Consider the following 23228-nt stretch of genomic DNA (forward strand, 5'->3'; position numbering starts at 1 on the left):
GGGCCCTGAAATAGCACTTCATTAGTCACCCATGGTATCAGGCATAGTGGGCCCCTGCACCAATGCCAGTGGGTGCTATGGACACATGCCGGTGAGGGGACGCTCCATTTGGACCCCAGCACCTCTCTGTATCATTCGAGAGCCCAAAGGGCTTGATCCCCACAGACTGCTTTGACCCAGTAAGGTGGGGGCAGGCAATGAGGTGAACCCAGCACTGCGGGACACACCGCAGAGTAGAACGTTCTGGTCTGTTTTTAGCCAACGACCGCTGAGCGAGGTGTCTTTGCAGAAAGTTAACCTTCGGATTCAGTAAGAAAGTGATCAGTGCTAGTCTCAGTTCTTTATCAGATGACTGAGCAATACATTTAGATTCCCTTGACCTTATCTTATTGATACAAACAACACTACCCTTCCCTAAATAATCAACAAGTCATTTCTAATAATCAATCAACTCTACTTGTACTTTCTGTCCTAATTCCTCCTCCAGTTCCTTTATTTCCATCCTCATCTTTCCTCCCCTGAAATCTATTCTTACCCCTCTCCCTTGGTCTTTCACCCTCATTACTCGGTAAGCCTCCAAACTGTCAGTGAAACCTGGCAACAATTACCATTCCGACAGCTGCAGCAATAACCGTTACAGTAGCACTTACAGTATTACTTATACAGTAGGCACAACTCCAGCAGCACGGGCACCAGACCAGAGCAGCATGTCTGCCCCCACCTCCCCTAGCCAGCAGGCCCTCATTAGGGGCCTTGTAAAGGCCTCATACCTGCCTGGCCTGGGCCCCTTTCCCGCTCCGCTCCTCTAGGCACCAGGTGTGTAAGGTGGCTGCACTACACCAGAGGGGACAGCTTGGGCTCATTTAAGCCCATGGCTACCTGCCTTGTGCCTACTGCTGCAGCAGGCCCCAGTAAACTATGAAACTGTAAAACTGCACGGGGGCCAAAAGGGGGAGAACACAGGGGGTTGGCGGGGGTGTGTAGGGGAGCAAGGATTATGACCCTGTAAAGATGAAAGAAGTTCGATCAAAGAGGAAGTGTGTCAGCGCTGATGTGGCAGGGGATTGGTCGTATCAGAGGCCCCGGGTCGTTCAGCCTCAGCCGGCGTGTGTGTAATGTGTGCGTTGATGTGCGTGTGTATTGAACTCAGCACTGCAGGGCTTAACGGCCACAGCGGACACCATCAGTGCTGGATAACACAACGACTTTCACAAGCTGCCGCTTAATTACAGTTTAAACTGCACTTTGTCCTGAGCAGCACAGCACATGACTAATACACACACACACACACACACACACACACACACACACACACACACACACATACACACACACACACACACACACACACACACACACACACACACACACACACACACACACACACACACACACACACGCGCACACACACCTATATTTTAATGAAGCATCTGTAGTCTTCAGCCACAAAGTTAATCTGATCTCACGGTTAATGTAGAAGCAAAACCACATGGGGCTGGTTAACTGTTGGTTTACACTCTGTTCCAATTACTAGCATAGCTGGGAAACAACAGCTAACTGTAATTGTGTGTGAGTGTATGTGTATGGAGTCAATCAACCTAGTTATATGCTGGGCACTAAACTCACTTAACCTCGTTATCTTATTACAGAGCTCCAGTTATGTATGTGGAAATTGAATTAGACTAGGAAGCTATTAATAGGAAAACACAGGAACGACTCTGAAACAATTAGATTAGATGTCTGCGTGGCTAAAACAATGGATAGTCAGTTCACCCTACATGAAAAGTACAACAGTGAGGCACCAATGGCTGAGAGGAGGAAAAAAGAAAGAACAAAAAAAAGACGGAGTTAGAGACAGAGGAGATAATAAAAGGAGCCCTAACCCTTGCCCGTGTCTGGAACTGACAGATGTGTTGTCAAAAAGATATAAAAGATGAGGCTGAGATGAAAGTGGAAAGTTCACCCACCACTTGTACATCTGAGGGCACTCTGGATAGAAAGTCTAACAGCTCGTTGTTATCAATGATGTAAGGGTCTCGCAGCTTCTTGGTGAATTTATTCACCCCTGTAGAGAGAGGAAAACGGTGGGGGCAGATAGGAAAGAGTCGGGAAAAAAAGGTGGACATCAGCACATACTGTATGTTGTACGAGTTGTTAAAGCCTTTATGGTGGTTGTGCTCTCTAAATAATTTGCATTACACTCCCCGATTGTGCTTTTAACCCAAATACAATACTGTACATAAAAAGCCACATGGAACATATAAATTACATTGCTCTGCCACAGGTTTACTTTACATACTGTATTTACATTTAACTTAAATTGAATTACTTACACTTAACAGTACATAAATAATATTTAAATAAACATTACACATTTTTACATTAGCTCACCCCAGGCTAGCACAATGTATCGTAGAGGGATGAAGTAGATGATGATGGTGGCCCCGCCGAAAGCCACGATGGCCAGCCAGCTTAAGAAAGGCACAGTCCAGTTAAATGTGCTGAAAAGAGAGAGGAAAAAAAGGAACTGTAAAAATTAGGAGACATGGCAAAGTTCACTCTAGCCAAACACGGGAGTAGAGTAGAGAGAGGAGTCAGGGAGGGCATTTGAATTCGTTTCAACCCAAACAAGCTGATCTGGATGCCGCTGCACTACAAATTCGTCAAACTCACTGGAACTGTGCAGAAAGGGAATAACTTCAACCCGAAGTCTTGCAGGCCAGCACTGCAGGGTGAAAATGGGCTATGACTCAATACAATTCACACTATCTGATCAGTAAAATGCTTTAAACTTCACAGAAACACAGGTCACAAATGTGCCAGCTTAATTTAAAATGTTTTTACCTGTAACCAAAGAAGGGACCTTCGGCCTGACACTTTTTTTCATTACAGCTTTTAATCAAAACTAAATTTCCTGCCATCCCATTGCTTTGTATGCATCGATGCAAAAGTGAGAGTGCCTGTGTATGCAGGAGAGCACAGTCAATAAATGGTTTTGTGTGTGTGTGTGTGCGCATGTGCAGTCATGTGTTTAATCTAGTATGTACATGATTCAGTTAAGAGGTCATGCAGGGTTAAGTGAGATGTGATGGACGTAAAGACAGACAGCCTGTGTGTTTGGGTGTCACTCTGGCAGTGTTTCCTGAGAGCAGCACTGAGTTACACTCAGTTAGGCTGGCAAGGGGAAGCGGGGCAACCTGGCATTGCGGGAGAAAATACTGGGACGTGCGGAGCAGAGCGGAGCGGGCCCTATGCCGAGGAGCGGGCTTACGACTCACTTCTTTATCCTCTCGCCGTAGGAGGCCACTTCATCCAGTGCATTCTGCACACTGATGCACACGTCCTGAATGGCATAAAGCTTGTTCATGAAGCCCTTTCTCTCCGAGTCCTGCAAGAGGACAGATAGAGATGTAGGCGAGAGAGAAAGAAAGCGAGGGTGGGAGAAAGAGAGACAGTGAAGAGAGGGGAGGAGAGAGAAGACAGAGGCTGGGCACAGGCATCTTTGTGAAAACAATACATTTTAAATAGCGTCAAAGATTTGGGGTGGGGAGCCAAATCACCGGATATCCTGCATGAACTGATGGAGTGCTTTAATTCCAGGCAGTAATAGAGATATAAAGTCGGCAGAACAAATCACAATGCTCACACAGGAAAATTTGAATATGTGAACAGAGAGGCAGAATTAAACTGAAAGCCGAATGGATACATCAAACTTTGGGCTCTCTCTCTCTCTCTCTCTCTCTCTCTCTCTCAGCTGCTGCCAAGACAGCTAGGAAGACCGGGCAGAGCCGTCTTTTGTTCTACTGGCTGGCACACTGGGATGATGTCACCAGCTGTGACATCATTATCTTCCTTATTAAACGTCGTCACCCGTCATGATGAGCTCTTCCTTTTCAACTTTTGATGGTTGTGAATTTGAGAACACTGAAGTATTGGGTTGGGCAATCTAAAATCTACAATCCCCCGCCTTACTGAAACAAAGTGAAGAATTGAAAAAGTCATGCAACAGCCAACGAGCTGCCTGCTGACTGACTGACAGGCAGGCAGGGACGGGATGGATGTGGACAGAATGAGGTGACACAGAGTGATCGAGAGCCGTTGGCTGAGTGAGGACATCAACATGCAGACTGGATGTGATTGGTGGGCATGCTTGGGTGACAAAAGGGGGGCATAACAAAAAGAGGACTATCTATTATCAGAAGAAAGGTGGTCACATTTCAATATGGCTATTTCATTATAAGATCATCCAGTTAGAGTAGGTTACCCTGCCAGCATGCAGAACATTTAAAAAAAAATGATTTTTTTGCTAATATATTGACAATAATTTTATTTTTTTTTAGGGGGATTGCGGGCAGTCGCTGGTATTCTCTCAGTGGATTAATTTATGTGCTCGTTTCCATTATTGTTGAGATGATTTGTTAAACAAATTAACACTCATGAATAAAATAAAACTGAATTAAAGATGCCAGAAATCTTCATAGTTCAGATAAGAATCTGGATGTCATAAAGCTGGGGAAAATGAAGATATTACATAGCTGTTAAAAAACTTAAGTTAATTAACGGCAAAGTGAAGAGACAAAAAAAAGGTAAAGCTTAAGAAAGTTTAAGAGAAACCAAAAGATTAACCTGTCATGGACACCCTACAAACATTTATCTTTTGTTAGAGAAACGGCATGTATAGCAACGGCTGTGTTATTGATTAAAGATGGATGGACATTGTTAGATTAGGGAAGTAAAACTCAGTAATCCTTATCATTATACCCAAAGAAGATAGTGAAGCAGTCAGAAACCTCCAGGACCCCAGAGGCCTTTACCACATCACCCCCCCCACCCCGCACCTCACCACAACCCTCCCATTGAGACCCAAAACACCCACACATCCCCCCCGAAACCCACCCTCCTTTTTACTCTTCATCCAGGATCAGATAATGTGAAAAATGAACCATGGAGCAGTCAGGGAGACCACATGGCCTCCCCAGCAAAACCACACAAGACAAATAGATATAATTAGACAGCGTCCCTGGGTTATTTTTCTTCGCAAATATTTTACAAGACTCCCTTTCTTTCTTTCCCTCTCTCTCCTCCTCCTCCTTCTATCCTCAGTACTCGGTCCATCTGTTTTTCATTGCTCCCTCAAACAAATCTCAGAACGCATGGTCTATTGTGCTGGGCTGGGTTAGGCCAAGCCGAGCTGAGCCGGGCCGGGTCAGGCTGTTTTACTTTCGGGAGAGTGTTTGAGGGCCAGGGGAGTGGTGTGAGAGAGCGGGTGGGGGTGGAGAAGATAGGTCAGAGGTCATCGGAGTATAAACCATTGCCACATGCCCCTCGGACTGCGGTCTGACTCGTATTTCCTGTCTTCAAACACGGCTCGGGGAGGCGGGAGGTAGCAATAACACAGAGGGCCACGGAGAACCTTGTTTTCCCAGCTTCCCCGCACACTGCGCACATATGGAGCCAGGCAACCTGTTCCTATAATGGAACCTAATATGCACACAAACACACACACACAGACACACACCCTACAGCTATTAGATAAGGTTGATCTGCACACCTGGTCTTGCTGTGTGACTCTGCAAACGATATTATATCCTGACACAGATTACATGATGAAGGCCCTTGACTTCTAGAAGCAGTTTCATTCTCTACTGAGGGAGTTTGTTTTAGACTGCAATGTCATCACTGATAGAGGGGGAATTGATACAGAAAGATGAGGAGAGAGACATGGCATTCACACATCACAGTCAAGGTGAAAGGAAGCGTTCAGTTGACTTAGATTTTTAACAAAGAAATCTGTGAAATATTTGTATCAGGGAGGTGAGCTCTCTAAAACACCCATGCTCCAGAGTGGATCCGTCACTAGTATACTAAGTTAAATCAAGGACACAGTTTTGTCATGCTTTCTGTGATTTTCCTGCCAAGCTTCTATTCTCACTCAGAAAGACGAGCAGGGTCTGTGCAGGAGACCGAGGGCCGGTATTCCCATTCTGTCTCTTCCTGTGTCTGTCAGGAAGACTAAGTGGGTTTGTTTGGAGACCTGAAGGCACGGCTAATAAAATTAAATCTGCGAGGCCTCTCGCTTTGACTTGGCTACAGTTGCAAGTCATGTTAATGCTTAAAGTATGCAACAAATCCCAGCACCTCTGACAACAGTGTTCTGAAGGATGATGCTGCATGGCTTGAATCATTCAGACAGACCTAGTGCAATAAGCCTGCCTAATGAGTTTAGCATCATGCATTTTAATAGACTGCAACTGTAGGTTAATCTGCAATGAGTTACACTGACATGTTACAGTAACTGCCAGTTCAGTTTGTGTACTACAAATCGTCATTGCAGTCAGCTAACAGAACATTCCTTTTTGGATGATTTCATCTACTGAGAGACAGGTCTGAATCCTTGCAGATGAGATATGTATACTTTTCTGTCAGTTACACATCATGTTTGCCTGTATATGGAGTACAGTACAGGACATACACCACTATGTGCAATGCCATTAACTGCACTTAAGAGATAAAGCAAATCTGAGTCTAAGATGAATTATAAAGGTCTTTAATGATTATTTAATTACAAAGATGGCATGCTTTCTGCCACAACTACATTTAACCAAACCAAATGCTTCATACAAAGGATACAAAATAATTGCACGTAAATTTTAGCATTCCCAGTTGTGGGTTGACAGAATATATAAGAGAAAATACATACTGCTTGAATTCATTTTCTGAATGCCCATGATCATCAGTGATTTTGCTAATTTAAAACATCAGTAATTTGTGTCTCCAAATTGCATACTCCAGAGTGTCTATCTAATATTAATTATTTAATATTAATACAATCCTGTGTGATGGTATGTCTCTCCTTCTGAAGAGCATTTGTTTTATGATCTACTGTATAGCAAAGGGTCAGGGCCACTCAGAACGTTGTGAGCAGGGCAAAGTCAGAAGAACTGCATACTACTCTCTGTATTAAATGAAAAACTGCTTTGAGACAACCTGTTTATTCTGTGAATAAAATGGTTCTATGTGCAGAAGAAATCTTTGACATCAATTAACTTTCATCAGGCTTGTAGCAGAAATATTAAGTGAGTTGGCGCCCTTTGTTGGCAGAGAGCTGTTTTAATTGCATGTATGGCATTTAAAGATATAAATGTATCTTTTGTGGTTATGTCCAAAGTTTGCATCATTGTTTTGATGTGTGAAGTGTGATATGAAATATCAGCTAAGCCCCCATCACTTCAGCATTAAGATACCCTGTGTACAAGTCTGTGGAGCAGGCTGCATCATGGGAGTGCTCCCATCAGGGAAGACAGAGAAGGCTCATTAAAGTGATGCGAGTTGTTTGCATTTGTTAAGGAGAAACAACCCTCAGTGACACCAGAGAAAGCCCAGGGACACGCACTCTCTCACACACACATGCATAGAAACAGCCAACTCAGGCTAACCACATTGCACTTGCTGGTAAATTGTGGTAAACAAATGTGGAAAACTCCTTGAAACACTTGATTAAATATTTAACAAAGGAAAAATGTGCAATGCCTCTGTGTACTCGACTGCTCCATTTCTCTTTCAGAAAGATAGCATCATGCCAGAGTACATCTATATGCAAAAGTGCAAAGTGAGCAGTTGTAAACTTTGCAAAGACAGTTTGTTCTTCACTGACCCAAGGCCTAGAGCTAAACAAGAGAGAGGTCACTGAGGACTTAGCCTATTACGATGGACTCAAATATCTGTCCTATATCTACTGGGTAGAAATAGAGAAAGCCATTTGAGACTGTTTTAACCTCTGATCACATTGTTCTCCCTGCTGGGTTACACCATAAAAATGATAAACCTAACTGTTATAATGCAGCACCATACATCCCATCACACCACGAAATGAGTCTGAACCACAAGTGGCTACTGCTCATTGCTGCCGTGCTAAAATTGCACCTGTTTTTCTTTGTTTTTCTGCCCGTCTCACTCTGGCAGCACAGTAAAAATTGAAATGTCATATAAAATGTGACAGGATGCTAATATGTGGCTCCCAGAGGGCATCTGAAAGCTTTCTTGTTGATTTTGTAACTGCAGAGGGAGGCGGCATCCCTCCCATTTCCATCCCAGGAAAAAGGGGAGAAAAAAACACTGAAAAGTTGAGCAAGTTGAGGAATGCTTTAGGAGCGAAACAAATTCAATTTCCAAAGCCTGTGCAAGAATTAGGAATGACAAAGTAATAAATACCGCATACAATTAGCATCCACTGTATACTTAAAACTGATGTGTTGCGATCTATCTGAAAAATCAAATTTAGATAAAAGAAAATAATGACTTTTGTGACCATAAATGTAATATTTGTCTGAATTGTTGACTTACTGACACTGACAGTGAGTTAAAAGCAGCATGCATGGAACCCTTTCCATCTCTCATGTTGACCACTTAAATAGCTCAGCTCCTAAAACAGAGGCACATTATGTAAGCCAATAACTGCCCTTAAAATGACAACTAATACATTTCATCTGTGTCTATTTCAAGTATTTCCAACTCCACTGGGGAGCGATGAGTCACATATTTAACCCACAGGGAGTTAAGAGAGGCCCCTAAGGGATATAAAAACAAACTTGGGAACCCAGTGGCCTAGAAGAACATCTCCCCTCTGTCAGGAAATGACAAGACGAGACAAAAGGCCCTGCGACTGGCCTCGGATGCCACCATGCAACCTGGCACCTCGCCAGCGCCACATGAAAGAGGCAGATGTTCCCCCCCTTTTTTTTTTTTGAAGCTGTGGTTTTAATAAATAATTTATCTCATACAACAACTAATCCATGAGCGAATGCTGGGAATACATCAGTATTTCCCTCTCTCTTTTTATCATAAACGCATAAATATCTGTTTGACTAGGGTGTTGAGATGAGCTGCACGTCCTCCTGGCCCTCATCAAGCAGCTCGCACACACAAAGGCCATGTTAAAATGTGAAGAGGCACCCCACCCCCATAGGGCCAAATGGATGAATGTGAGAAGTGTGTGTATATGATGTACACACAGTTTTCTTTGAGAATATCTGTGTGTGCAGAGGGTTGCTCCCACAAAGCCAAAGTCAAACTCCAGTTTAGACTGTCAGCTGAAGGTGGACCAGGCAGACACAATGCTCTCTAGTACTAATTAGTCTCTTCACCCAGTGTAGTCCCATAGCGAGGATAAATATACACATATGTAAAAGAGAGGGATAGAGGGAAAGAGTGAATAAAAGAAGAAGCTGTGGTGGTGACTTATTTTCAGTTTGACCTCTGCTTCCTATCCTAAAGAGAAAGGTTTCTGGTGTTATGAGTGTGCGTTTGTGTGCGTCTCTGATGAGTATGGGTGGCAGGAGGTTGTTTGCCACTGATCATCTTTACCCATCTCCCCCTGGGGCCTCTCATCACTTCCACCACACCAGCCACTCCATCAGAGTCAAGGTCGCGCACACACGCACAACTTCTGCGCTACCCCTTCTTCGCCTCCTGCTGAACGCCACCCGACCCCCGCCCAACCTGCACCCCCAGCCTGCCCAATTCTCCCCCACTTTGCCTCACCTCTGCTCCCCTGCTCCTGCGCTCTCCTTCCCCTGTCCTTCCCAGGATTCAGTCTGGCAGTGTGTGATGAATGGGACAACATTACTCTTGTCCTCTGTTGGCCTGGTTTAGCTGCTCCAGCCCATCTCCCCCCATCTGTCTGTCTGTCAGTCTGTCTATCGGTTTGTCCGTCTCAGCCTCTCTGTCTGGGTTGGCTTAAAACATATGCTACTGCACAATCTAAATTCTAATTCCTTATTTTGACCATAGCCCAAGATAAAGGTACAAATGGGCTTTTACATCTTTTGATAAGGTACAAAAATTTGGTAATTAGATAGGAATAAATGTATTTATTTTATTTTGTAAGGTAGAGTATGTATCCACAAGAGTCTAGTCTATATTTAACTAATTAAGATTTAAGTTTAACTATTTTATATTTAAAAATGCTTAAGTAAATAATTTCTTAATCTTGTTTGAGCAAAATCACATCCGATTCATCACCTAGGTCTGTAAAGCTTTTGCTACCTTTGCCGTACCTTTAATTACATATTCATGTTCAGAGAGACACAGGAAATGGCAACAGCTGTAACATTCACTGTTTTAAACTTTGTTTTGGAAGAAAAGAAAACGACAGAGTGAGAGTGCATCGCTATGAAGTGAAGGGATCACGTCTTCAAAAAAGTAAATAAAATATGCATCCTCTCTGTGCTCATTACAGATTCATGACTCTTGTTAAAAGAAAAGGTGGCGGCTGCCTTCTAACACGTCTGACTTTCAAATTCAGACGACAATGCTGTCAAGTGTTGTGCTCCACATTCTGTCCAATGAGAGACCGGGAGGGCTGAGTGTGTGCCATCTCCAACATCCTATTTGGTGAGAGACTCGAAGAGAGTTACTTTGGGTGGATGAGAGCACACAAGAACTCCTCACCTACAGTGCAACGAGTGCTCGTCGTAATCCTTTGATGCATAGTTCATCAGTCAGGAAGTTCAGTTGGTTCAGCTGCTTGTGTGTATGTGATTCAGAACAATAACAGTTGGGGGAGTAGACATTGCTGCATTAGGCATAATGAGCATTGGGATTTGCTCCAGCAATATGAAATAGTTTTGCCATTTCTGTAGCAACTTTTAAGAAAAAGCGCTCACAAACATATTTAAATCACCCCACCACCCACACACACATGCGCGCGCACGCACACACACACACACACACACACACACACACTATACACACTCTGGGCTCTGAAAGTCATTAGAAAATGTTTTTGTTCAGTGCTTATTATCAGTGACTATGGGGTCATAAGGTGTGAAAAGAATCATTATTTGTGAGAGGAATGTAATTAGTGCTTTCCAAAAAATTCCAATTTTTTTTTTTTTTTTGGGGGGGGGGGAAATAAAAAAATACACACCACCACTCTATGAAGGGAATTGTTTTTGCCTTATGGCCCCTCTCCTGCACAGATTATACCCCAAACACGTAAATTCACTTGAATCACTCCCAATGTCACCCTTTACAGTAGTATCCCAGAGCCAAAAGTCCCACCAGCAAAACATAGTTAACACACCATTGCACCTCAATACAGCTGTCACCTTGCAGTGTAACAGGTCTACAGTGCTACGGGGAAGTCACACAAAAAGACAGGAGCAGCCTTCCATGCTGGAGCCCCATTAGTTCCCCCATCACCTTAAAGAGCAGGCAGAGGCGGAGGCCTCGAGGTGGGGTTAGGCCAAACGTGCAGTGCGTGGGTGTTGTTTGAGATGTGGACAGGAGACAAATACTGTACACAAACCCGGACAGGACGGCAGACAGAGGCCGTCGGACAGACGATGAGCTAAATAGGAAACCGGAAGACAGCGACATACACCATCAGGAGTCAGTGCCAGAGCTACACACATGCCCACTTACCACCATTGCTCGTATCCACTCAAAGTGCCAGGAAGCCAACATATCCTCGAGGATATGGTTTTTATCACGGCTGTCCTCCCAGGGGCCTGGTTTAGGGTCCTTGTGGATAGATTACAGTGAGATTTTCTCTTTACAACCCAGAGAAATTAAGGTGAAAGGGTTAAAGAAAAAATGTGGATGTTTTACAACTGGGTCTTAAAGTTGATGTTTTGGCCAATATAACTAGGCTGTAGCCTGTAGGTAAGAATAACATTGTTCTCACAAAATGTACTGCAGAGATGGTAAACATACACACTGCACTGAAAACAGCTTTAACCTCGCAGTACAGACAAGAGTCATAATAGATTTTTTCTCAGTACTCACCTTTTTAAAGAACTCAAAATAACTGAAATTAAAATTTGATAGTTGGGTTAAAACTGCACTGATTTGAGGCTTGTTTTTCCTTGCTTCCATTGGACTACTGCAAAGCTGTATCCAAAGGAGAACCCATGTCTATAATCTTTACAATGGCAGTGGAGATGATATTGTAAACTGTATTTACTTATAGGTATAGTGTCCAAAACTACAGAAAAAGACCCACAGTGCAAAAACAAGTAAAAGTGTGAAGGGGGTGGTGGAGAGTCAGAGATTGAAGGAGAAATGAGGGAAAGTTAAAGACAAAGCAATAGATATGTATCTGGGGGGAATAGACATAGTGAGAGATGATCCACCTGGTGTGTGTGTGTGCGTGTGTGTGTGTGTGTGTGTGTGTGTGACAAAGAGGAAAAACAAACAAACAATGCAGTGTATTTTGCATAGAGAGACAATACCCCTCCATGCCTCTTTCACCCTCCCTTTTGTTTTCATTCCTCCCTCTATTAGCGAAACATGATTAAAATGCAGTTCCTACCAGCGTCTCTGCTGAACAACGGGGGGAAAAAAAACTGAGTTTGGAAGAAAAATGAAGCGGAAAAGTCAAAAGCATCTTTTAAAGCGTGACGCTTTTCATCCTTCACAGGCGGCGAGAAGAAAAGAACACAGACATTCAAACTTTTTTCTCTTCCCATCTCTCCCTCTGTCTCTCTTTCCCATTCTCCTCAGCAGTTGAACCCCCCCGATACCTGAGGACAACCCCGCTGCATCACAAGCTCAATAGCCTCCCCAGAACAACATTTCAGTCACACTTTATTTCAGAGCATTGATAATATTCCCAGTGCGCTCTTTAGTCCAATTACATTATGCCATGTTGCTATCTGAACGATCAGCGCAGTGCTGTGACTGGGACTGAGAGAGGAGTGCCGGGGCTTGGGAAGGTGCCACAGAGCTCCATATGCTATGGAGAGAAGTCCGAAAACTAACACTGTTTTTAACCATGTTCACACAGAGACAAAGAATGGTTCTAATTTAACAGTATGTGGAGCAGAGAGGCTCTTGCTTAATGATAGACAGAAGAAGAGACAGTGGCTGAGACAGAGATGGGGAGGGAAAGAGGCCGATAGATACAAACTGAGTTGGATGTTAAAATCAGTAGCTGGAAAGGGCTGTTAGGCCTGTAGGATGAGAACTGGATATGTGTGTGCTACTAGCCATTCACCAGGAGTTATATACTTGCCAGAGAACCATTGATAAACACTCATGCCTAGAGGGAAAGCACTAGAGGGAGGAACGCCTGTCTCAGCACTATAGATGAGAAGGATAAAGAGATACTGTGGTGTAGGAAGATGGCTGTGTGGCAGGAGAGATCATGTATGCTTAATATTATACACACAGTGGACTCATCAAGACCTCAAAAGGAAAAAACTAACTAAATAAATCTTAAAACTGATGACACTAAACATGCATTCCAACCTGCTCTAACCTTTTTGGACCCCTGGATGAGCCATACCAAGACTATTCATTGTGTCCCATGCAAGTTGTGCATGAGTCATACAGTCCTATATCATTCAAAACTGTATTTCCATCCCATTAAGCATAACTTTAATCAGCTGTTGCCTCAGTAGATCAAAACAACAATGAAAAAAACAGCAAATAGGTTACTGTTTGATGCCAGTCTAATGTAAACATATTTTATTGCTGGTTAATATGGAATGTCTTGGGGAATTGGTCCATAAATAAAACTTAAAAATGACTTTTCATTTCAGGATAATTCAGATTTCACAGATCAATGTGTCCGAGCTAATGAATCAAGTCAACTCTATATTTACCATCAACTTAGCACGAGGGAGGGAAGGACAAAATGAGCAAGAAACGGGAGAGATTTTGAAGGTGCATGTGGTATGGTGTGTGTGCGAGAGCCAGATATAGATAGATAGACACAGAGAGAGAAAGAGAGAGGGAGTGCACCGAGCAGTAAGCCCGTGAGCAGGACATGATTGCAGTGTGTATCTTATCGGTGTCAGGTCCTCCTGAGGCTAGTGGAGCCTAGCTGAGCGGAGCACGAGCGCTTCAGTGACCAGTCAACCGTGTGAGGGTAATCTCCTCACTCCTTCAGTCTCTCTCTCTCTCTCTCTCTCTCTCTCTCTCTCTCTCTTTTTCCAGTAAGGCCCACCTCTGGGAGGCAGCTGAGCCACAACGCACACACATAAGTGAGACACTCACACAAATACACAAACACATTTAACACACACAAACACTCACACCCGTGCAAAGCCTTAAGGTGATTGCTTCATGCCAGCTCTGGACAGTGAGCCCACAGGTGAGAGGAGACATCACAGGCTACATTGCACGCTGAAGCCCCTGCAGCGAGTAGCCTGTAAATATAGGAATGCTATCTCGCACTGTCCAAGTCTCGCAATGTTACTTCAAGCTGTATTGGAAGATAGTGAAAATGTCCATAAAAGGTACTAAGGGACAGAAAGATATAATTTAAAAAAGGGCATGCATTTGCTTTGTCTTGGGGGTGTAGGGATGGTTAAGATGTCAAGAAGTCATAGATACTTGGATGTGAATGCTCGTCTGTCATTTAAAAGGTGGCAGATATTTTGATCATAGCAGAGAATCACAGGCATAGCTAATAACATTGATAATTGCTGTTATTTGCTTTTCATCAGTTTCAGGGTCCTGGTATTGTGCATGCTGCTCAGTGGCATGGCTTACTGGGCCACTTTGATTGAATGGAGCCATTGTTAATGTTATTAATTACACCTCTGCTTTACCCAGTCAAAATGTCTATCATAATAAAGGTCTATTACATTCCTGGGTGAAAACTCTCGAAAGATCATTATCCAAAAGAGATTAAACAATTTCCAATGACAACTACATCTCTGATAATGTCCCAGTTAAATAAAATCAGTTACTAGGAAGGGGATGAATAACATCTGCCATGTGGGTGGCTAAATGAATTACATGTCAAAATCAAGATCCTTTCATGTAGAATATATATATAATACTGATTACAATTTCTACTAACTGTGTGTCTTAAATCTATGTATTGGATCACTAATGTACTTGGAATGAGAAATGTGCATCTGCACCTTGTCACTATGTTTAAAATTAGTTTTATTGAAAATAGAGGTTAAAAACTAGGGCAGTATACGGCTAACATATTTTATGTGTGTAGGCAATAAGAATCGAGCAACATTCCATGTTGAAGGTCAGCGCACACATACACACAAACACACAGTGTGGAGGAGGAGAGGAAGAAAAAATGAGTTTGTGTCTAACATTCTTTCACCCTTCGTGTGCCTGCCTGCTTGGCTTTAACAACTGAGCCGTCCCCATCAATTAGTCTAGATGCTGGACTTTCATTGAGATTAAGTGACTAATATCAGTGCTTGCTCACAAGAAAGACACTTTTCACGTCTGCCCAACAATCTGTTAAGTCAAAACACATGTGGTGATCCAAGGCAAAAAGCCTGCAAGGGGCTCCATGCAATGAAAAACAGGTGCTCTACTTTTTGGCCATGTAATACCCCATTTAGCCTCTGGAGCAAAGGTTATCCAGCTAATAGCTAACTTGTGGTGCACTGGGAAGAGCTGTGCACATGGCCGGAGTAAACATCTGGGACAGATTGTACATACTTGCAACATATGCTTCAAGTTCAATTAAAATGAGGCCTTGGCATATTTATTAATCTTTTTTTCACTCTCCTCTCTCTCTGTTGCTCTTTCTCTCCCTCCCTTCTTCCCTCTCTCCTCTATAGGCCTATGCCATAAAAGAGGCCTCCTTTGACCTGTCCTTCATACTCACTCACACAATCTGAAGCTGTACCTCATATCCAATGTAAAAGACCTCATATCCAATGTAAAAGACAAATTTGTTAAGCCTTAAAAGTCCATTTGTTCTGCACTTAACCAGGTTGGAGAGAGAGAGAGAGAGAGAGAGAGAGAGAGAGAGAGAGAGAGAGAGAGAGAGAGAATGTGTCATAAGGAAATAAAGAAAAAAGGCAGGGAAGAGAACGATTGAGGGAAGGGTAGAAGGAGAGTGGGAGGGGAGAGACATGTAGGTGAAGAAAAAAAAGCCCCCCTTTCAACTTCCCTACAGCTCAAATGAAATGCTAACAGTTGAGGGGAGCAATAGATCAAAATGTATGAAGCCAGAGTTGGTAAATTGTAGCCTTTGTGGTGGCTGTGCTATCCAGCATCCCAGCCCTGTGTGAGCACAGAGAGCAAGGCCCTCTTATGTGGAATAATCAGTTTGGCACCAAATCTGACAGAGGCCGCAAAAGCTGCTGCTGCACCTCATTTCAATATGAAAGTCCAAAATGTATTTCATATAATCTGCAGCTTTTCAAATGCCTGTATTTTTATTTTTTCCATGAGAGGAGGTGGGAAATGCAATGATGGAGGACAGACGTAAAAAGAAGGGGTAAAAAAAAGGTTCAAGGTTGCCTGGTGCATATCTTCAGTCAGTGGCCCCCTGTACATTTCAGCCTTGGAACTTCACAGCCATGAAACGTTGCTTCTGCATCACTGTGGGAGAGGATGTAATGCTCACATATCTTTGTGTGCTCATCGTCCAACTGGCTGCCCGGCTGACTGATTGCCTGACTGGCTGACTTACTGGTGGGATGACTGTTTGACCATCTGCATTATAAATGTGTTTATTTAACCCTTTTGTTGCAGGCTTGCACTTAACCCTTAAAATGGGAAATGTTGTAGCAAGGTTGTAGTTGCATAGTAAATTCAGCAGACAGTGAACAGGGAACAGAGTGTCCTCAGGCAAAAATAATTTTCAGATATCAGATTGCCTGGTCAAAGGCCTTTACAATTACCATAGCAAACAGCCAGTTTTTTTTTCTCCAAAAGGATTACCAAACCAGACCACGTAATTTACCACATTTTAGTCAACTAACCTTTATATTGCTGGAGTGTAGCTGTAAGGCATCATATATCAGCTCAAGTAATTTCAGATTCCAGACTGTTCAGTCAAGGTACTTCACTACTTTCACAGTAAAAGTTTTGGAATTCACTTATAAGCTTAAGTTACAATTGTGTCCTTGTTTAACACTGCTCAAGTCTCATCAGAGTATCAAAGAGTATCAAACAGAATATTGTTTTCATTGCAAGTGTGCCTCACCAAAAACCAGACAACACAGTGGGTGGATAAAGAGCTGTACCATTTCAATTACCATTCCCAAGTGGAACATTGACATGGGACTGTATCCTATCCAGTGGCATTTGTTTCAGTAGCTGTTCCTACAGTGTAAACGAGCGGAGGCAGTAAAGCAGCCACCTGTTGTTACCTGATAGTGTCTGGACAAGCCCAGATGCTGTTTTACTGGGACATAAAGGAGCAGTGAATGGACCTAAATAGCTAACTAAGCACTTTATATGGGTGCATGTTCTCAGGAAGCAGGGCTGAAGCACAAACGCAAATTTGACATACAGTAGTGTTACATGATGGGGAAAACAAGGATAGTGTGCCAAACTACTGTAACAGACCAAGGAAAGGTGAGGAATGTGCCGTGTGTACATCTACAGACAAAACTTTTTAGAAGGTTAAAGGTTGTACAATCTTTGCACATGTGTTTGTGCCTCAGGCAGTGAGACCACGGGAGGAGATGGGAGGGGAAGATGGAGTCATTCCATTCGTCCGTTTGTTTCCGGTGTATGAAGCGGTGTCAACCTCTCCTGAGGCAGTGTGCGTATGTGTGTGTGTGAGTGCATATGTTTGTGTACGTGTTTGTGTGCGACTCCATCCCCGACACAAGACGTAATTACCTTGTCATCTTTGTCAAAATCCTCATCCTCATCCTCCAGCAGGTCCTCCACTGCTTGCTGACAGTTGCAACAGAGAAAAGAGAAAAAAAAGAGAAATAAAAATGTTTATGCAACAGCTATAGTACAGATAAACATCAGATAACACAGGGTTAACGTCATCAGAACAGCCAAAGAGGCATACTAAAGCTGATTGGTTATGCTTATGTCTGGCAAGAGTTTGGTAATGAGTATGGAAAGCATGCAGACAAAACAACTATTGGATTGGTGTGTGCTAATATGTCATGAGCGTCAGAAAGGTTTAGAATTAGAATTTAATTTTAGAAACACTCCGTTGTTCAAATGTGTTGACACTTCTGGAAATGTAAGCAAATGCTCTGGCTTTGAATTTCAACGGGCTGAGGATTAAAGTCTATTCATCCACTCAAATCACACTGCACAAAAGCATTCAAATCGTACACCATTCAGCGGGACGAGACCGCAGAACTCGTCTTCTTCTGTTTCTGCTTGGTCTCATCTGACCTCTCTAACCTTTGCACTCGTCTCTCACCTCTTCCACCAGCCTTCCTATTGCTGTACATTCATCTATCTATCGTTTCACATCCCCTCACAGAATGATGCTCCATGAGAGAAGAAAGAAGAAAGCCTGCAGCACAGAGAGCAAGTCACAAAGAACAGCAACTACGTGCTTCAGTGGTCCACAACCGATGAAACTGGAGCTGGTGTAGCTTTAGAGCCCCCCAAATACCACGATACACACTGTACAGCACAGTGCACACAGTCAGAAACACAAAGGTACCAATGGATACATTAAATGTACGACATAACAATGGTACATGCATGCATATTGTAGATTTTCCTATTTAACAATTGCAATTTTACATAAAAAATTAAATGCACTGAAAAAACAGCTTTATGGAAAATGCAGTCCTTAACATACAGCTCAGACCCCTATCTGTAAAAAGCAAGCAAGTAAACACGTCTTGGCATATATGGAAAGCCCTGAACCAACTAGAGCAGCTAGGGCCACTGTGTTTAGTGATACTATATCTGATTATTGTTTAATGATACAGTACTTGTTCACTTGTCTAGTCCAATGCCAACGATGCGAAAAACCATAGATCACCGCTGCATCTCTGATTCGCCCTCTTTCTGTCGATCACACATCAAAGCTACAAGGTCATATTGTTTCTCCCAATTTGCATAAACAAACACCCGTTTCATAAGCCCTACAGCTGTCAACCTCAGCACTCATCTACTCTTATTGTTGTACTGCGTTACCAACCCCAACCCCCAAAAAACCTCAGCCTCAACATCACCACAACACCCTAACCACCTCCAGAACTGCACAAACTCGTTTGGAGAAATCCAAAAATCATTACTTAACAAGACAATAGCTTTTGTCCTTTTTGTTTTTCGTTGGAATAAGGGGGGAAACTATGTGGCGGCTGACATAAGCCTCTTATGTAAATGCAGCTTCCCACACAAACAAAGAGGAGTTCAGAACAGCAGAGTTGAGAGGGTAGAGTCAACAGTGTGTGTGTGTGTGTGTGTGTGTGTGTGTGTGTGTGTGTGTGTGTGTGTGTGTGTGTGTGTGTGTGTGTGTTCTATCAATAGCTCAGAGTCACTAGGGGAAAGTGTTGTGCATGTATGCATGGCACCCATCGTTTTAACTGTCTGACTGTACAGCAACTGGTTATTCCCAGTTCACTGAGACTCCATCAGTGTCTAGACAAATAAGTGTGACTGTTCACAGATCACAATCTCTCTATTGATACAGAATACATTCACTACGACAAATACCAGAGAGGGAATTCTTGTGCTTAGTCAAGGCAAAAGATATAGACGTGATACTGTAAAATGAAAGCCTTCTGGCAACTCTAAACAAATTAACTATAACTGTTTATAAAGTCATCATGGTTCCTCCCAAATCCTTTCACCCGAGCCAAAATACAAACATAATGGATTCCACCACACAGAGGCTTTACTAGGGCATGCCTGGCACACGCTCTAAACTTTAAACAAAGGGAATGAGCATGAGCTAGCTGGAGAAGCATGACCTAGAGAGACAGAGAGAATGATAGAGTCGTTTGTCTCCCTCTGCTCTCCGCTCTCTCTCTTCTATCGCCTCTGGTTACAGAGAGAAGTCATGTTTCCTGCAATGAGACACAGTGTAAAATTAATAAATAAAAAGACATGGAACATGTCATCTGCCCTGAAGATTGCCACGGCTAAATGTACGCAGTGAAGCTACTGTCTCAGTAAGAGAGGATATAAATTACCTCAGTGCAGCAGATGAATTCCAAACATCTTTCTTTCTCCCTCTCTCTCTCTCTCCATTTGTCTTATATTCTTTCGCTCTTTCTAAGACCTGTTTGGTGTATGATATCATTTGTCTGCTTATCCCCCCATTATCATGTTGTTTGAATTACTATCATTACAGAACGGCAGCATCAAAGCCCTGCTGTCGACAGGATTGTGTCGAGCTCATGTTGCCTGCAGAGCTGCTCCAGTCAATTCAATATCTACTGAGGTGGGGATTAACATATTCAGACCTATTCAAATTATACAGGGATGATGCAGGCTACTCTTACAGATTACACTGTGCCCCATAAATACATACAAAGACGGTGATAATATAAAATACACACAAAGAATATAAGTGAGAACAATGACATTGAAAGTTCAAATGGCTGTAAAAAAGTATGAACACATCTATTTGGCCTTATGGCTTATACCTAAAAAGCTGATTTGCAAGAATTAAGTTTCTGATCCAAGCACAAGCTCTGCTACATCACACTGATTTTTCCTTTATTACCGTACTTTCCATCAATGCAAAAATACTGTCTGTTAAGAACAAAACTGCTGTCCATCAAAATGAAGTGGGGGGGAAAAAAGTGCATTAATGTATCTGTCTTGATGCCTATTACTCTGCATGTAGAGGATTTGATTGTGTGTAAATGACTTCATTTTTAATTACACTACAGTCCAAACAGCCAGTCCAAATCAGAGGTGGTCCTTATGTTTAGTGTATTCTTCAATGCATCCTTGCATGACAATTGCTTTACTCCATTTGGTGACTTGAAAGCTAAATAGCTAAAACTGGGACTCTCCAATGTTTTGCATCTTCATGTTAGCAATAATTTTCATTCAGCCTTACAGAGCAAGATCTTTCTCTCCCATCAACTGTTGCTCTGTGCCAGATGGAATGCACTGTGCTAGCTAAAATCTTCCAGGAATAAATTTGAATAAAGTCCAAGGTACACGAAAAGCCCAGCATGTGTTTGGATCTGGTGTTTTGCTGCACGGACTGATTGACTAAGATGATGAACAAGTTGTAAAAAGCGGTAAAAAGGAATAGCAAAAGAAAGCTTTTCAAGAACTGTCTATCAGGTAGGGGAATTTTTATTTCTCCACTGATTCCCGGGAGGGAAATTTGTGTATTTTCCTTTTGCCTCCACAGGGAGCTCCTTGTACAGCATCAACAGCACAACAGCGCCCCTAGTGGCTATTCAAGGACAGAGAGCAAACTCTTAGGGTCACAAGGGATCATTACTGTGGCCTTCTGTTTACAGGATAGTCTCATGGCTCTGTAGGGTTAAGGTGAACCCTATGTCCATTAACTTAAATCAGTACCTGGAGCACAGTGTCTTCGATTTAAAATTGGCCAATCTTTATTCACGCCTAGTTGTAAACTCCTTCCTCCCCTAACTCGAGCAAAGCTAACTCTGACTTTGATGTTGGAGGTATGGTAGTGGATTAGTACATTACCTACAGTAATACAATGTGAACAGAGCCAAAACCAGTTTTAAACTGAGGTTACAGGCAAGGATAACCCTGATATAGAAATATGGAAAATATATTTTAAGCATTAAGTCAAAATAATTAAGAAATGCTAACTAACTAATCAACTAGGTATAGTTAGCCATAGTTGTATATCTACACTGTAAGACATACAGGAGTGTTTTAGCCTAACTTGACGGGTCAGGAACAAAAAACTGTACTTCGAAGGGACGTATGTTACTTTCATGGAAGTAACAGAATAGACCCTGTGTGGATCAATGAAACAAGTGCACACACACACACTCCACAGAGGGGAGGTAAAAATCTACTACGTGAAGTAGTAGCTACATCATTTTCACCCCTCCTCTGAAATGCCTCTATACTCTGCCCTCTCTCTCTGCCTGGCCGGGCTGAGTTCCACTATCTCCCTTCCTAACCTTCCCAATGACAGCCGCAGTGGGAATTGATGCCGAGGCAGACATCCCGGCGAACATGAAGATATACTTTCTGCTCATTTTTCTCCCATTCCTCTATCCCTCCCTCCCTCCATCCTCCTGCTGCTCTTCCTCTTTGATACGTGAGGGGGTTTTAACCTCTCCAGCTGCTGAGGTTTGGCCGACTGGCTGGCTGGGGGATCTCAAGGCCCTACTTGGTATGCATTGTCCATGAGTGTATGTGTATGTGTTCCATGCGTGTATGGATGTGTGTGTGTGTGTGTGTGTGTGTGTGTGTTTGTGTTTGTGTGTGTGCATGTGTGTATATTGCCTACACCACAGTTTCTGCAGACTGGGGGAGGGCTGTGCGTCTGATAAGGGCTGCTGGCTGAGCGTGGCTGACCCACGCGGGGCCTTCACAAGCTGTCAGAGCTGTGGCCCTCAGAGGGGGGCCCTTCCATCTGCAATGCCCCAGCCAGGGCTCACCCAGCAGGGGGCCAGAGAGGGGTAAGGCCAGGGTGCTACCGGAGCTAGAGGCCGGGGGTGAGAAGGGCGGCTCCATATTCATGAAAGCAACACCAAATCTGTGAGCGTTGAATTTCAGGATAGCAATAGTGCCCAATCTACGTTTCTAATTGCTTATTTGCTAACAAATCAGCAAGAGTGTATAGTCAGGGATTCAATTGAATTTTACATGCTCCACTAGCATTGTTGAGATAGTGAGTAAACGCAGTAAAGTCAATGATAAGATGTTTGTCCTTCTCAGACAGATGATGCCGTCTTGTCTTATTGTTTCTCATACTCACTTGTGGAAAAGAGGGCTAGAGCTGGTACATACTTGATGTGCAATCTATTGCACACAAATACACTCACATGTGTAGGCTTTAGCTCAAGGTTTAAACCAAAAAACTCGCAGCTACGGCGGTATGTACTGTATAGACAAAACAACAACAAGCACTGAGACAGACACCCTGAGCTGCTCACGTTGTTAGCAAAGAGCACAGACAGTTACAAAGGTTCAGTGTGATGAAGGGAGTTAGACAAATGGAGGGAAAGGAAGAGAAAGAGAGACAACATGATGAAAAGGGAGGCTGGGAGGATTTTGCAGTGGCATTCCTGATGCTCCCGATGCTCCCGTCCCGCTTCAAACTATGCCCGTCGCCTGTCTTTCTGCCTGCCAGCCTGCCATCCTATCTGCCAGTTTAGCAGAGACAGAGAGGCAGCGAGAGGAGCAGAGATGAGCGCGGTGATGCCGGGGCGGCACGGGGGAAATCAGTGGGGCACAGGCGCTCCCAGTTAAAAGTGACATGACCTTTTGATTTTGTCACCTGTCACCAACTGCCATGTCTGACTCTGCACTGAGGAGTGCCTGCCATCCACCGCTCTTTTCCTCTGCCTTCGTCTCTCTGTCGCTCCATCTCTCTGAATGCCGCTCTGTCTTTTTCTGTC

At 43.3% G+C, this 23228-nt stretch overlaps 1 protein-coding gene across 5 annotated transcripts in view; it reads right to left on the reverse strand.

Annotated features, from left to right (window-relative positions):
• Positions 1 to 23228, reverse strand: part of mctp1a (multiple C2 domains, transmembrane 1a) — a 121516-nt gene that overhangs the window by 8912 nt on the left and 89376 nt on the right. For 2 of the 5 annotated variants that reach the window (XM_035994321.1, XM_031308666.2), the window contains 5 exons: positions 17566 to 17622; positions 11425 to 11523; positions 3279 to 3388; positions 2392 to 2501; positions 1968 to 2065 (listed from right to left, as the gene is read on the reverse strand). In XM_035994321.1, coding sequence (XP_035850214.1) covers positions 1968 to 2065; positions 2392 to 2501; positions 3279 to 3388; positions 11425 to 11523; positions 17566 to 17622 — 474 coding nt within the window. Of the gene's footprint in view, positions 1 to 1967; positions 2066 to 2391; positions 2502 to 3278; positions 3389 to 11424; positions 11524 to 17565; positions 17623 to 23228 lie in introns of those variants that run through there. The other 3 variants (XM_035994335.1, XM_035994331.1, XM_035994339.1) reach the window with 2 other exon arrangements.

This window comes from Sander lucioperca, chromosome 2 (genome assembly GCF_008315115.2).
Source record: "Sander lucioperca isolate FBNREF2018 chromosome 2, SLUC_FBN_1.2, whole genome shotgun sequence".
Taxonomy (NCBI): Eukaryota; Metazoa; Chordata; class Actinopteri; order Perciformes; family Percidae; genus Sander; species Sander lucioperca.